Genomic DNA, 13,592 nt, shown 5'->3' with positions numbered 1-13,592 from the left:
TATGGGTAGCCCATGCACCTTCTCATAAATTGGGACCGTCTGGGAGAAATAAACAGAATCAGAGTTGAGCTGAGCTTCAGATGGGACAGTAAAGAGTAATCCTTTAACCTCTTCAGCAATAGGCATAACTGAGGGATGCTCTTGTGGTCACCCTTGTGTGTGCCTTACCATTGTGTGTTGGATGATCCCTACTGTGACAGATTTCTGGAAGCATAGTCTTCCAAATGGTCAGTTTTCTAGAGTTGTCTGCTATGAGATCCTTGTAAGCTTCCCTGCAGCAATAGTGTTCGAGGAGAGTGGATCACATTTTGATACCTTCTTGTGCTGCTGAAGGTATGATGGAAGTCAAAAAACCCCTGCTGAAAGCCCTTGCTGATCAGGGGTTCATCTTGCTTTGTTGAAAAAAGTCTGCCAGGGTTTTGATTAATCAATGTCATGAACCTTGATATGAGCATCGCCTGCCTCCTTATCTTCCTTGTTTGCTCATATGTGCCAGGATCTACACTCGACTCAGTGTGTGCATTGTCTGTAGGCTTCTCTGTGCCTCTGCAGTACACCACAGCAACTCGTCCACACAAGGATGCAGTGTGGCTTCCTGGTGACCAACAGATGTGCAACACACTTGCCACACAGGCTTCCTTTATGTCAGGCATCAATGAAGGACATGATCAGAAATACTACACAGCAGGCATACGTGAAACACTGAATCCCAAAGCAGAGAGGAGGTTAGAGACGACTCACAATAGATATGCTGCAACCCTCTGGAGACATGGAGTTACAAAAATATATTTAGTAAGGTTCACGGTTATTGTCATTGGCAGCAATAGGAAAAAGCAATTCAATAGTGACTAAGAACTCAATAAGATGGTATTTGCTATATTCACCTCGGAAAGTTAGCTGTATAACTACCAGGCGAGCCTCAACACTGTCTGCGATCAGCCCAGTACCTTGTCTGAAAATCTACAGTTCATACTGATGGTTTACTTGGGCAGGCCTGGGTGGGTCTTCCCATTTTGCTTCCTGCAACTAAGGTCAGGTTTTGCCAATGTATTCTTGAGTAGCCATGTGTAGTGTCCTATATGCGATACATGCAGACATGTTTCAGGAGCAACTAGTTTAAAGATCTTAGGGCTAAATCGATAGTGGGGAGAAAAGTAAGTTGATCTTTACTATTTTCAGTTCTAGATATGACCATGGCTTCAACTATGGGCCTGATTTAAGAAAAGTGGTACTGCACCCAGTGTAGCGCCAATTCTCTCATGCCCTTTAGCACCCCCCTAACACAACCATGTGTGCCGTATCTAAGATATGGCGCACTATGGCCATAGTTAGGGAAATTAATGTCAAAAAGTTTGATTCTAGTTCAGAGCTTTGCCAGACTAGCTTCAAAAATGTTGACTCTAATCCTACAAAGCCCATTGAGGCCCATTGTAAGCAACGGTGTGCCTCCTTTTAACGCCTGCATGTGGCTCAAGGAGGCGCTAGTGACTCATAAATCAGCCCCTACGTTCTTCTGGTTTGATTAGATCTGAGCATCCAACATTTACAGCATGCACTGTTGTTTCTGGGTTGCTTTCATGGTCTTAGTCAAAGCAAATGCCACTTGCAAAATTAAAATTCACCACTTCTCTGAAATTCTTCCTCATAGAGCTGGAGGTGTAGTCTTGAGATTGACTCTTAGCATTAACTATCCGGTGAAATGTGTTTGGCAGTTAAATTAGTGCTTTAAATTTGACATCCCAGTTTGCAATAAAATATGTGTGTGTTTTTCTCACTTCTATACCAAGTAGAGTAATCCCGAAAAAATAGAAAAATATTGTAATGTCCCTAAAACTATTAGTCCACACAGGAGTTGCTTTTTGTGTGCAAATGTATCATAAAAATACATTTCTTGCAAATGTACATACTTGTTGCTTACTCACATGCTTGCAACTTCATCAGCAGTTATGCAGTGACATACCAATCATGGAATTTTGTAGAAGGTCAGGAAGCAACAATAGTATAGAAACTTCAGTTTATTTGCAATATGTAAGGCAGACACTGCTGAATCTGGCACAGTTACAAATATTTAATACTACTGATCATGTACATGTAAAACATTGCAGAGATTTTTATAAAACTATATACATATTGATCCATCCCAGATGAGGGGGTCTTCAAAATATTATTGAAGGCTAGGCTAGTCTTCGTAACATTATTCATGAAAATGAAAATGTACAATTGCCAATATATAGAAAATAACGTGATTTGAGACATATTCTCAACACAATGTACAGACTTTAACAGTTCCTTTGTTAAAACGTGGATCACCAATGGTTGGTGAAAACAATGTGAAAATGGATTCTCAAAAACCCATGTGGTGACATTGTTTCTTCAACTTTCCAGGGTGTAATCGACCCTGATAATTTTCCTGTGATGGCTCCTGAGTGCAAACGTCCTATCTGAGGGGCAGCAGATCCTGAACTGTTCCCTAAAATTGTGGCTTAGTTCATAATTTACAATTGGGGACACAGGTTGTCAAATAACTTAAAGGTGTGGGTCCGCCCCCAAGTCCAGTGGCATCACACCTACTAAATCAAGAGTATGCAGGACATTTTGCTGAAAGTGGTCCTGTCAATGTAGCGCAATTCAATGCGAGCTGCCATGTCATAGTATGCTACCTAGCATTGTTTTTATTTTTCGGAAACAAACACCCAAAAAGAGGATTCATTTTTTAAATACAAAAAAACAATAAGTCTCTGACATACAGGGATATTTTTACTGGTATATGCCTGGCTGCTGACCAGACTGTACATAATCTTTGCCATTTAGCTAGTTGCCCTCTAAAAAGTTGAGAAACTTCACTATATCCCCATGACCAAACACCACAATATTTGACCTCATTCAACAGTAGTATTTTCAAAGGCATGAGCAACAGACTGACATGAAGGCAAACGTGTGTGTGTATTTTACTGTGAAATAGCTCACAACAAAGTAAGTACCTGACATGCTCTAGTCACTTTCATAGACCCACAAGTTTCAGCCCAAGGTCAATGTTTCCATGAATAATGATACATTTAAAAAAGGTAACATTTTCAGGTAAAGGTTTGTTAATTCTCACCATCCTGGAGTAGCAGAGTAATTCAATGAAGATCGTCTTGTTTTACATAATCTACAATGTATCAAAGATATGCTTTTAAAGCATTTAAGCTTATTTAGAGTTTGATGGAAGCTGAACATTTGCCAAAAAGAGGCCTTTTCTCCATCATGCACTGTAATGGTTTTGCTTATGCCTTGGTGTAGCAAAGACAGGTTTCTATATTAGTAATACCTCTTCTCTCCATCACCCTGGAGACCTAGTCTGCATCATTTAAAACTATGCACATACAAAATTAAATAAATACCTTTATGGACCAGGAAAATAATCTAAGCACAGTTTGTACGAATGGTAGATTTTGGACTCAGGAGGTAGTTTCGTAGAATGAATAAAGTAATTGGTTGGATTACTAATTTGGTCACAAAGGTGTTCACGAATAATAAACAGTTGTAAGGAGGTCGCCAGTGAAAATATGTTATGAGTTGGATTTAATTTCCCCAAACAACAGAAATAGATATTTCCATCATACAAAGAAGGTGAATAAGAGAAAAAGACCATAGAGATATTCAAGATATTAAATGAACAGAGAAAAATGTACAAAGAAAAGTAAAAGAATATAAAGGAGGTTGATCAATAGGTTTGAAAAATATGGAGGAAACAATAGGCAAAATAGTCATTGTAGATCCTTGTTAACAGGGCAAATCAGGAAACCTCCAGAAATACAAATGCCCCAATATGAAACTGTTAAGGGCTACATTATCCTGAATTATATTACTTAGCAAGGGCCTTGGTCTAGATATCGGACCAGCTGAGGGTTCAGCTGATTTTGAAAAATTCACAATTCAAATTAGGGTCAAATGAGGAAGGTGTGGTCATTGAGCCAATTTCAAATCAAGGCACAGGTAGGTGGCTCAAGAATGAAGTGATCTAGATTCACAAACAGATCAGTTCCAACTTAGATAAAGTATCCAGAAAATATAAAGTTCAATGCCTTGCTCTTGGTAGAAGCAGAACTAACACTAAGACACCACCTCCAACTCTAAAATATTGAAATCCTATCTTGACGCTCAAACATATTGAGTGTATATCTTGAAGGCATTGTAGAATTTCAGCTAAGAAGACTTAAACCAAATGTGGCTTCAGCAATCCATGATTCAGTAACCATGATGATGAGGTAAATCTCAGATGCAGATCAAAATCTGGATGTGAACTTGTTGGCTGCTGCTGACAAAGTAGAAGAATGTTGATTTTGCTGGACTTGGCCTAAGGTAGAGCACCAGCCATCCATCTTTGGATGAGGGTGTATTCCTTCAGCCAGTAACAACTTTGGTGGAGACGTTTACATTGCCAGTGGGTCTATGGTTTGGAAGGAGGTCTCTATGGGTCATAATGTAGAATTTGAACTCTTCAAGTTGAGAGGGTTGGGTTTTGGGTTATACCACATGTCGCATAGATCATCCACAACATCAGCCATTTCATTTTCACAAATTTGAAATGTCATCAGATCAAATGACAGTTGAGAGTATATTTGTTAAAAGTAAATGGTTGATGTTGTGGGTGATCTACAGGACACTATCAATGATCAAGATGGTTACTGCACTGTAGCCTGTCATATGAAAGTATAGTTGTATAGGAGGCGTTGCTGTTTATGATCATCGTTCTATGGGTTTTCTCTTTATTTCTTGTTTAAATAAATGTAAACTGCTGTTTTCCATCCCCCTTCCAGTTACAACAGGTAAAATTAATTTACGTGTGCACTGTGACCATACCCATGTATAGCTCGGTGTAGTTTGTCTCTCAGTTCACTATGCGAGCATGCTTTATCCATTCCCAACTGCTCTTTCCTACAACATGGTGTAAAACCAGGAGCAACCGTATGTTTTATTTTTTATTTACAGCTAAATCAAAAAGAGAAACACTAACACTGATGCAAAGTGTAGCAGCCCTCCTCTGTACATATTATGATGAATGTAGGATTGTAAGTTTACAAGTAAAGGGAAATTTGTTAGAAAATTAAGCTGCAAAGAGATAAGTCACAAAATGAATAACATAAATATTCACATTAATTGTGGAATATTTCAAAGAGGCTGATCTTTACGGATACGTTTTATATAGTGCACCCAATTATGAGAGTCACCGCTTCTCACTAATAACCCATGACCCGAGCCGAGTCAAGCAAACATTATTTTTCATAAACACTATCTGTTTTCGGAGCTTCAGTAATGTCAAATCATGGTAACATGTCTTTATATATTGTAGCTCTCTTTCTATGACAAGTATGCTGTTAACAAGAAGCTCTCACGTAGTCTAGCAACTCCAGGATATTAGTGAAAGGAAATGACAGAAATATCTTATCATAGAAACAGTTTCATTTAAACCTTTTGAATGAAAACGTACTTTTCTAATTTTTAGCATTTTGGTAGTTTTTTTCCTTATTTGCACGTACGTAATTTAGAATTCAGCTAAACTAACTCCTTAATATTTGGGAATAAGATATATTATTATTTTAATTCTAGTGGTAGAGTATTCAGAGAATGTCCTAGGCCTTTCACTCTTCTTCACTATATCACACAAATTGTGCTGATTTATGTAATAATCCCACCACATGCCCTTCTGCTGATGAGGGGCACGGTCCCACTGCATGCTCTGGTGCTAAACATTGGCATACTTCTGACACATGCTCTGATGCTGAATGCTAGTGTAGTCCTTGGGAATGCTCTAATACAGAACATTGACACACTCCTATTGCATGCTCTGATGTCTGACACTGGCAAGTTCCTGCTGCATGCTCTGATGCTAAATATTGCCACACTCCTGCCATAAGCTCTGACTGTGATCATTGCTAACTGCTCCATCATACTCTGATGTTGGACAATGGCATCCTTCATCTGCACGAGTTCAAGCTGAACATTGCCTTACACATGATGCATGGTCTCATGCTTAACACTGACACACTCGTACAACATGCTCTCATGCTTGACATTAGCAAACTTGTATACTACATGCTATTATGGTTAGCACTGCCGTACTCCTGCTTCTGCATGTTCTGACGCGAAATAGTGCACCATCCTACCACAAGCAGACTCCTGATGCATGCTCTAATGGTGAACACTGAATGTTCTGATGTGTGTTCTAATGATGAACATTCTTAGATGTGTTAAGCTGTTCAATTGTTTATGATTGAACTTGCTATTTTTTTTCCAGGCCTTTTGGGTGGGCTTTGAGTGTTTGAAGGTGACTCTGAATAGTAAGGCTACAACTTGCCATTGAGACAGATATAGGGGAGATTGGGGAAGGAAGGTAAGATGAAAGAACTTCCCACATCTTTGTTATCTTTAACCTTACATGAGGATCCCCAAGTATTTCTCCATACCTATACTGTTAACTAGCATTTACAAGAAAAGCCTACATGACAATGTACCTAATTAGACAATGTGACATACCATTCTTCAAAGTAATGGGCAGTTCATCATAGGGCGTTTACCTAGACTGAAGAGCTAGTTTATGCTGGGAAGAAGAAAAGGGACTGGTTCCAACTTGTACCTTTTGGAAGGCATCGGTAAATCTGTGTACCCTGTCACAGACACTTTAGACACACGTTTATGAAACACGAAATCAACTTTGCTCGCCAAGAGCTGCGGTTATTCCATTTGACATATTAACGGAATTATAACTGGCTCTGGTTCTTGGAGAAAAGGAAGGAGACAAACTATGCAGGATCATTAAATATTCAACTTCAGACAGTTGCAATATAACATCTTTAAAAACAACGAGAAAACTGAAAAAGACTTCAAAACACCCCCCAAACCACACGAATATATTAATAACAAGAATTTAAAAATATGTGCGACCCCGCCCCCACTTGACTGAAAATAATTGACACTGGCTTCTAGTTTCACCTACGATTTCCTTTAAAACAACATGTGCATGACTAGAGAATTGGCAAAACCAACAAAAAAAAACACATGAAAAATATTAGTTCAAAATGTTATGGAAAGAAATTGACCATAATCCCAAATACACTGAGTGGGGCCTACTGGAGATTTTACTTATGGAGCATTTGAATACCTAACTGTTCTGAACAAAGCCACCACTGTAATGACCATCTCAACACATCTGCTCGTGTTATGCACAGTTGTATTCCATCACATTTGGCTGCAACGTAAAACCAATATAAATGTGGTTTTATAAAAAGGATGTCTAATATAGGTCTATGAGGGCTCAAACCGATTACCTGGGATATTGCATAAAATTAACTTACACACAATTAATTTAAGTGAAATCAATCACAAAGCTATTGTCTATGCTGAAAATCAGGCATGGATCGAGCACTCTTGGATCTATGTTGGACATTCAGGTTTAACAACAAAAAATAACTTGAAGATGTTATAATGAATCAACTAATAACATCCATTTATTTTTCAACCTTAGTCCAAAAGAAGGATAGATACACAGCAGTGTTTCTTATCACATTACTTCTGTGTACTCAAAGAAATTTTTTAGGTACAATTGCTGCTTTATCAATGTAACATTTCCTCACAATGACACTGCGAGCCTTGCAGTAGCACATGGAATCAAACCAGCAGGAACATCATGACTATACATCTGATATCTACACACACATATAACAGAATTATAAAATCATTTCAAAGGAAATATATGCTATTAGTTAAGACCTATAAATCAAATTCATAGTAGTCTCTCCTAGGTCAATTTGTCCTCCATCTAGAGATCTGGTAGTTTTCTTCATCGTGTTTGTAGCATAGATCACCTATAATTGTTGTCAACTAAAATGTGGGTGTTTTTTAGAGGTGGCCCCCCCTGGGTATTTATTTCTTTGTTCTTATTTGGAACGTTGCTATTATTTTGTTACTCACAGGAAAGAGTTCCGACCCAGTAATCTTTTGTCACACTTTCTAGTGATTACCAAAATATTAGCAATGTTTGGGTGTAAGTGCAGGAGCTCCTAAAACTTGTATCCCAATAAGTTATCACCCCAACTTGAGAGTCAGTACATTTTCAATGGTTTGCAACCAGAATCAAAGTCACAAACCACTGACACATCTGGTGCAAATCTCAATTTGGAATGGATGTCCACAACAGTACCCTTCCGAACTGTGATTAGTATACAGACACAGACATATTTTAGGAGTTGATAAGAGATTACTGACTCCTAAAATGGGTTTGGTACATAGGCAAAAGGATTTTATGACTGTAAACTCTGAAATGCAGGGCTTGCAGCTGCAAAGATGTTTTGTACATCTGGTCCGTTATGCAGTGAGTGGGCATTACCATTAGTGTTAGAAGAGGGAACCTGCTTGACAGGGCTCATCAATTACTGTCTAGCTTCTGAACAAAGTTGAAACACAGCAGTCTAATAAAATCATGTGTACAGTTAGTTCCCAGTTTCCTCCTGTGCAGGCAGGCATGTTTTGAATTGAACAACACTGGTAAGGTTTGCCATCTCATCATTAATTCCAGCGCATTCCTCTTCAGGGTCAGGTTTCATCCACGTGTAAAACACCGAAGCACAGTACCACGTCTTGGTCAGGCAAGATTGCCATCTACTAGTTCCCTGTGAATATCTAAATAGCTGACTTCTTGTGTCCTTTGGTCATACTTGTCACAGCATGTGCACTCTGGGGAATGTGGCGTTTAGCAGTGGTGCAGAATTTGAGATGATATGTTTAAGATTCTGTCCTTTAAGAAATACTATCCAGGACATTCGAAAATTCATCAAGACCTCGCATATGGACACAAGACATCAAGTGAACAGATACAATAGCGACACAATCGGAAAATGCAAATGTTGTGTAAAATATTGAACATGTTTTTCCCATAGATAACACAATGAGATCCCAAACATGTTTTTCCCACAGATAACAAAATGAGATCGCAAAAAGATATTGTTTTCATTGAAAACAAGATTCCATATCTGAATGTTTCCAGGCGGAGGTACCACCAATAATGGTCTCACAGCCATTAAGGACATTTCATTTCAGGTTTCTGGGGTCTTGGAGAGGACAATCATTCTGTAGATAATGGGAATTGCCCTTTGTCCCTCCCACTCCCTTAAACCCACCTCCAATCTGACCCCAGAGGAACTGGTCACTCTGTCCACCCGCTTGTAATAAAATGGATGTGATAATCGCAAATAAGAGAAGAACCTGAGGGTGTTGGTTGCAGCATGAGGTTATAATTTATCTTCTTTTCCCTAGGAATATCCATTATTTAGGTATCATTTTGCATTACCTTTCATATGCCTTTGGTGACACATTAATGTATATTCATAGGTGGTTTGCTAGCCTTGCCTTTACACTGCTGAAGCTCAGCCTGACACTCCTTATGAACCCCACCAATGCTGGCTGTTTTCGTACATTCAGAACAGTTGTATCCATCCAGTAAGACACACATCACACATGTACACTGGTAGAGATAGACAATCAATGTAGGGTCCTGAAGCCCACTTAGGGGCACCTCAATGGTTTGGAGGGCCGACAATGACTATTCCTACTTGCCCAGAGAGTTAGAAAAAGATGACCACAAATCACTCAAAAAAGTCATTTTTACAAATACCGTAGTGACTTCTCACGGAATGATTTTGATTCTAGCAATAAAAACGAAACTTTAACTAGTGAAAAAGAGTGAACCTTCTTCAAGGTAGAATGTTTTGCAAGTCTGACCGGAATTTGTTTGTATTCAAAATGTTAGCACTGTACATACATGCAGGGGTTCCGTAGTGGTGTCTCCCAAACATTGCTTTCTCCATGAATTGTGAACAATGTCCGGAGATGATTAAGCTTGCATAATATCAGCAGTTTCACTGCATCCAAAAGTATGGTAGAACAGCAGACAACAAACACCGAAAATTGGGGGAAACAGATGCTGCATCATCAGGCAATGGCATGTAACACTACAGGCACATCTCAACATCAACAAAAGCCCTGTAGGCAAAGATGGGATGCCACAAAAGAACACAAACTGAACTTTCAGGCATGTGTGGAACTACAGCCACGAGAAAGGTAAAAAAGCAGATGTAGGCTTGGAGCTGGAGATCTGTGAGAAGTTGAAACTGCTGGTGAAGATAATCTGAACCTGTAGTTTTAGACTTGCTGCAACTGCTGGTGCAGGCATGAAGAATCGACAGGTGCAGGCATTTCAGTGCTGTAATATTAATCATGCTGAAACTGCAGGCACATCGAATCTGCTATCTTAAGCAGGCTTAACAATGGAGTAGTGATATTGACACTGGAGGCATACAAAGAATCTACAGGTGTCATGGAACAACAGACAGATATACAGACATGGATACCACAGATCTGGACATACTAAGCGTCCAAGGTAAAACTGCAACTGTAGGCACGGGTTATCTGCAACTATAGCTACCAGCATGTTGAAACTCTATTCAAGATGAATCTGAAGAGACAGGCAGGATGAAAATGCATTTATGGTGTCTGAGTGTTTGCATTCACAATGCAAACACTGGAGACACCGACATGAAGAAATCATTGGCAAATGAAACTGGAAGTGCAAACACATAGAATCCTCAAATGCAAGCAGGCCACCATAGCAGGTACGGCAGGTTAAGGTTATTAAAATCCATGCACAATCACCTAAAATTAGCATTTGAACTCATGTGATGCTTAAACAGTAGGCACAGGCAAAGCGCAGCTTCCCACATGTTGAGACTGAAAAACAGACATGCTGAAACTACATACGTGTGTTGATATGAGAGTTGTAATTGTGACGACTGCTTAATATACCTGCTGAAATTGCAGGTATGCTAAAACAACAGACAGACATTTCAAAACTATGGGCGGGCTAAAGCTGATGGTAAAAAGGAATGGCAACAGACATGCTCGAACACCAGATACAAAGATGATGAAACTGCAGGAGCTGACATTTTGAAACAGGGCAGGTTGGCCATTTCAAATACAACTGGCCACTGTGCTGTGCTGTCTTCCCTGCCTCTCTTTAAAATTGCCTATTTCCAATCTGAATCCATTGTTTTCAACATGATTTTCCTCCTACCCATAAACCAATCTGCTAAAACATATTACTGAATATGCGGGAAAGATTAGAGCAGAAACTAATGGCTTCGAGGGTGGAGATTGGACACTTTCCTGTGAAAAATGAGCATTCGGCAGCCCCACCAGCTGCACTTCTAACAAGTACGTGAGCGTCATATTTTTAAACCAACCCCTTTTAAACATCTTCGATGCTGAGTCAACAAGCGGTGAAAGAGTCGAACAAACAGCGCAGTTATTGTGATGTTTACAAGTCCCCCACTGGTGCGCGTCTCTGCAGAAAACATAAATAGATTTGAACAAAAAAATAATAATTGTTTCTGTTTTTCATCTTCCGAGCGGCCAAACGCTTCACATTTGAGATTCGTGTGAGTCAGTGTTGCTGGCAGAAATTGCAATTCCAATAGCCAGACTCCCGTTCTCAGAGAAGAGCTGAGCCAGTGAGGCGTTAAGGACCAGGCAATCGCCATCTGTAATTACAGAGTCAACGCAATCCAACACCGACCTCGGCGTGGCCTCCCACGTTAGGCGCCGCTGGTTCCTGTTCAGCTCCAGCTTGTAGGTGAAATTGTCAGCTTGTGAGGGTGTGCCGATGAGCATCATGGTAGCAAAGAACTGCTGGTGGCCTTCATACTTCTCCTGCTTCCGGAGCACCAGCAGGAAGTGGTGGCCCAGGCAGGAGTGCATTATGATCCAGTCCACAGGAGGGGGGAGGTGCATGTCGGTGGCCAAGAAGACGATCTCTGCCCCGTGGAGAACACTGATTCTGTGGCTGTGGCGCAGGTGGCAGACGACCACCTCCAAATGGCCCTCCCATTTGCAGGAGAACAAAGGGCAGGTGCAAGAGGTCAACTGGGGGTCGTAGACCACCTCGCGGTTGTGGAGTTGGTTGTTGGGTTCTGTGGTGGTCTGGGTAGCCGTACACTCGTTGGGGACATTCTGCAAGGAAGGCAAAGAAAATGCAAATTATTAAGGCTGGCAAAAAAGCAGGCGTGAATAGTAAATGACTGTGAGCACACACAATGAAAAAGAAAAAAATCTTATTTATCATGGAGGTGCCACCAGCTGTCCCTTTCCTTCAGCAGAATAGATATACTTAGCGCTCTGGCAATAAATCACCTTAAGTGAAAGTGATGCATGACTTTAAAGAGGCAACTTCATTAGTTCAGCCTTTATTTATTTATTTATCTGATGGAATTGGAAGGCGCCACAGCACTGCGTTTCACATTTTTCTTCAAGATCTCATTACCGCTAAATACAAAGCTATTGTTTTATGGCCCTTTAATGCGATGTACGAACAGAGACATTACAATGCTTTTTGTTTACAGCATTGGCATACATTAGCGGAACAGTAACTTTCTGACCACAAAAATCCAAACCTCTTCCCCGCAGAAAAGCAATTGTTTTCCATGGCCTTTCATGCTTATTTTCAGCTAGTTTAGAGAGGTATTGTGCTATTGTCATGGTGAAGCAGTGAAAGACAGTATCGTAATGAGGAGACGACAGGATGTCAACTGAGCGATCTTAGAGTATAGTCTAGGAGAATTTATTCTAGAGGCCGAGAGGGGTAGCAAATGATGGTCAATAGGGTATAGTAAACGTTGATCAAAGGGGTCCACCCACCTACAAGCCGGTGGCGGCTGGCAGCTTTAGGAGGGAGGGAGCGGGCGGGAAGCACACACACACACTCATTCTTTCACACATAGACACGCAAGCACATCCATTAACAACACCCATAACATTCAGATGTGCACACACGCACCAAACATTCATTTTAAAAGTTCACACATTCATTCCTTCACACACGCACGCACATCCATTAACACTCATAACACTCAAACATGCACGCACACACCAAACATTCATTTTAAAAGATCACACACACTCATTCTTTCAGACACACATGCACACATCCATTAACAACACACATAACATTCAAACATGCATGCACGCACCAAACATTCATTTTAAAATATCACACACACACACACACACACACACACAAACACACACTTACCTTCAGCCTCGAGGTCCCAGGAGGGCTGGGACTGCCGCCTTTGCAGCAGTCCCAGCCTCGTCACAGAGTGGGATGGGGTCAGTGAGACTGCTGACCCCTCCCCACTCTGTGACGAGGTGTCACTGATTGACACTCACCCTGGACGCATCAGGGCTTAAACCTGAAGTGCCCAGGTCGAAGTCAATGGGTGACGCTTTCCTCGTCACCCAGGGGAGGGCCTCGAGGTACCTTTGCTGAGCCGAGGAGGTCATGCCCATAGGAGCTGTGACCTCCTCAGCCCAGCAAAGTTCAGCTCAGGCAGCCAGGAGTCTGCGCAAATCGTGCATGTCTCACTCCTGGCTGTCTGAGCTGAAAATGAAGAGTGTCTGTCAGGCTGATCTTTGTTCAGCCTGACAGACACGCTTCATGAGGGGCAAAAGGTGTGGTGGCATGGCCCCTCCAACCTAAAGGACGGGCTGCGCCTGCTACAAGC

At 40.9% G+C, this 13,592-nt stretch overlaps 1 protein-coding gene across 1 annotated transcript in view; it reads right to left on the bottom strand.

Moving 5' to 3' along the window:
• Window positions 1-1,999: 1,999 nt before the first annotated feature.
• SIAH3 (siah E3 ubiquitin protein ligase family member 3) overlaps window positions 2,000-13,592 on the bottom strand; it is a 401,123-nt gene continuing 389,530 nt past the window's right edge. Inside the window, exon 2 of the mRNA XM_069205403.1 lies at window positions 2,000-12,042. Coding sequence (XP_069061504.1) covers window positions 11,455-12,042 — 588 coding nt within the window. The 3' untranslated portion in view covers window positions 2,000-11,454. The remainder of the gene's footprint in view (window positions 12,043-13,592) is intronic.

This window comes from Pleurodeles waltl, chromosome 8 (assembly GCF_031143425.1).
Source record: "Pleurodeles waltl isolate 20211129_DDA chromosome 8, aPleWal1.hap1.20221129, whole genome shotgun sequence".
Lineage (NCBI taxonomy): Eukaryota > Metazoa > Chordata > Amphibia > Caudata > Salamandridae > Pleurodeles > Pleurodeles waltl.
Note: the sequence above shows the minus strand (reverse complement) of the source record. Positions and strands in the feature narration are given on the sequence as shown.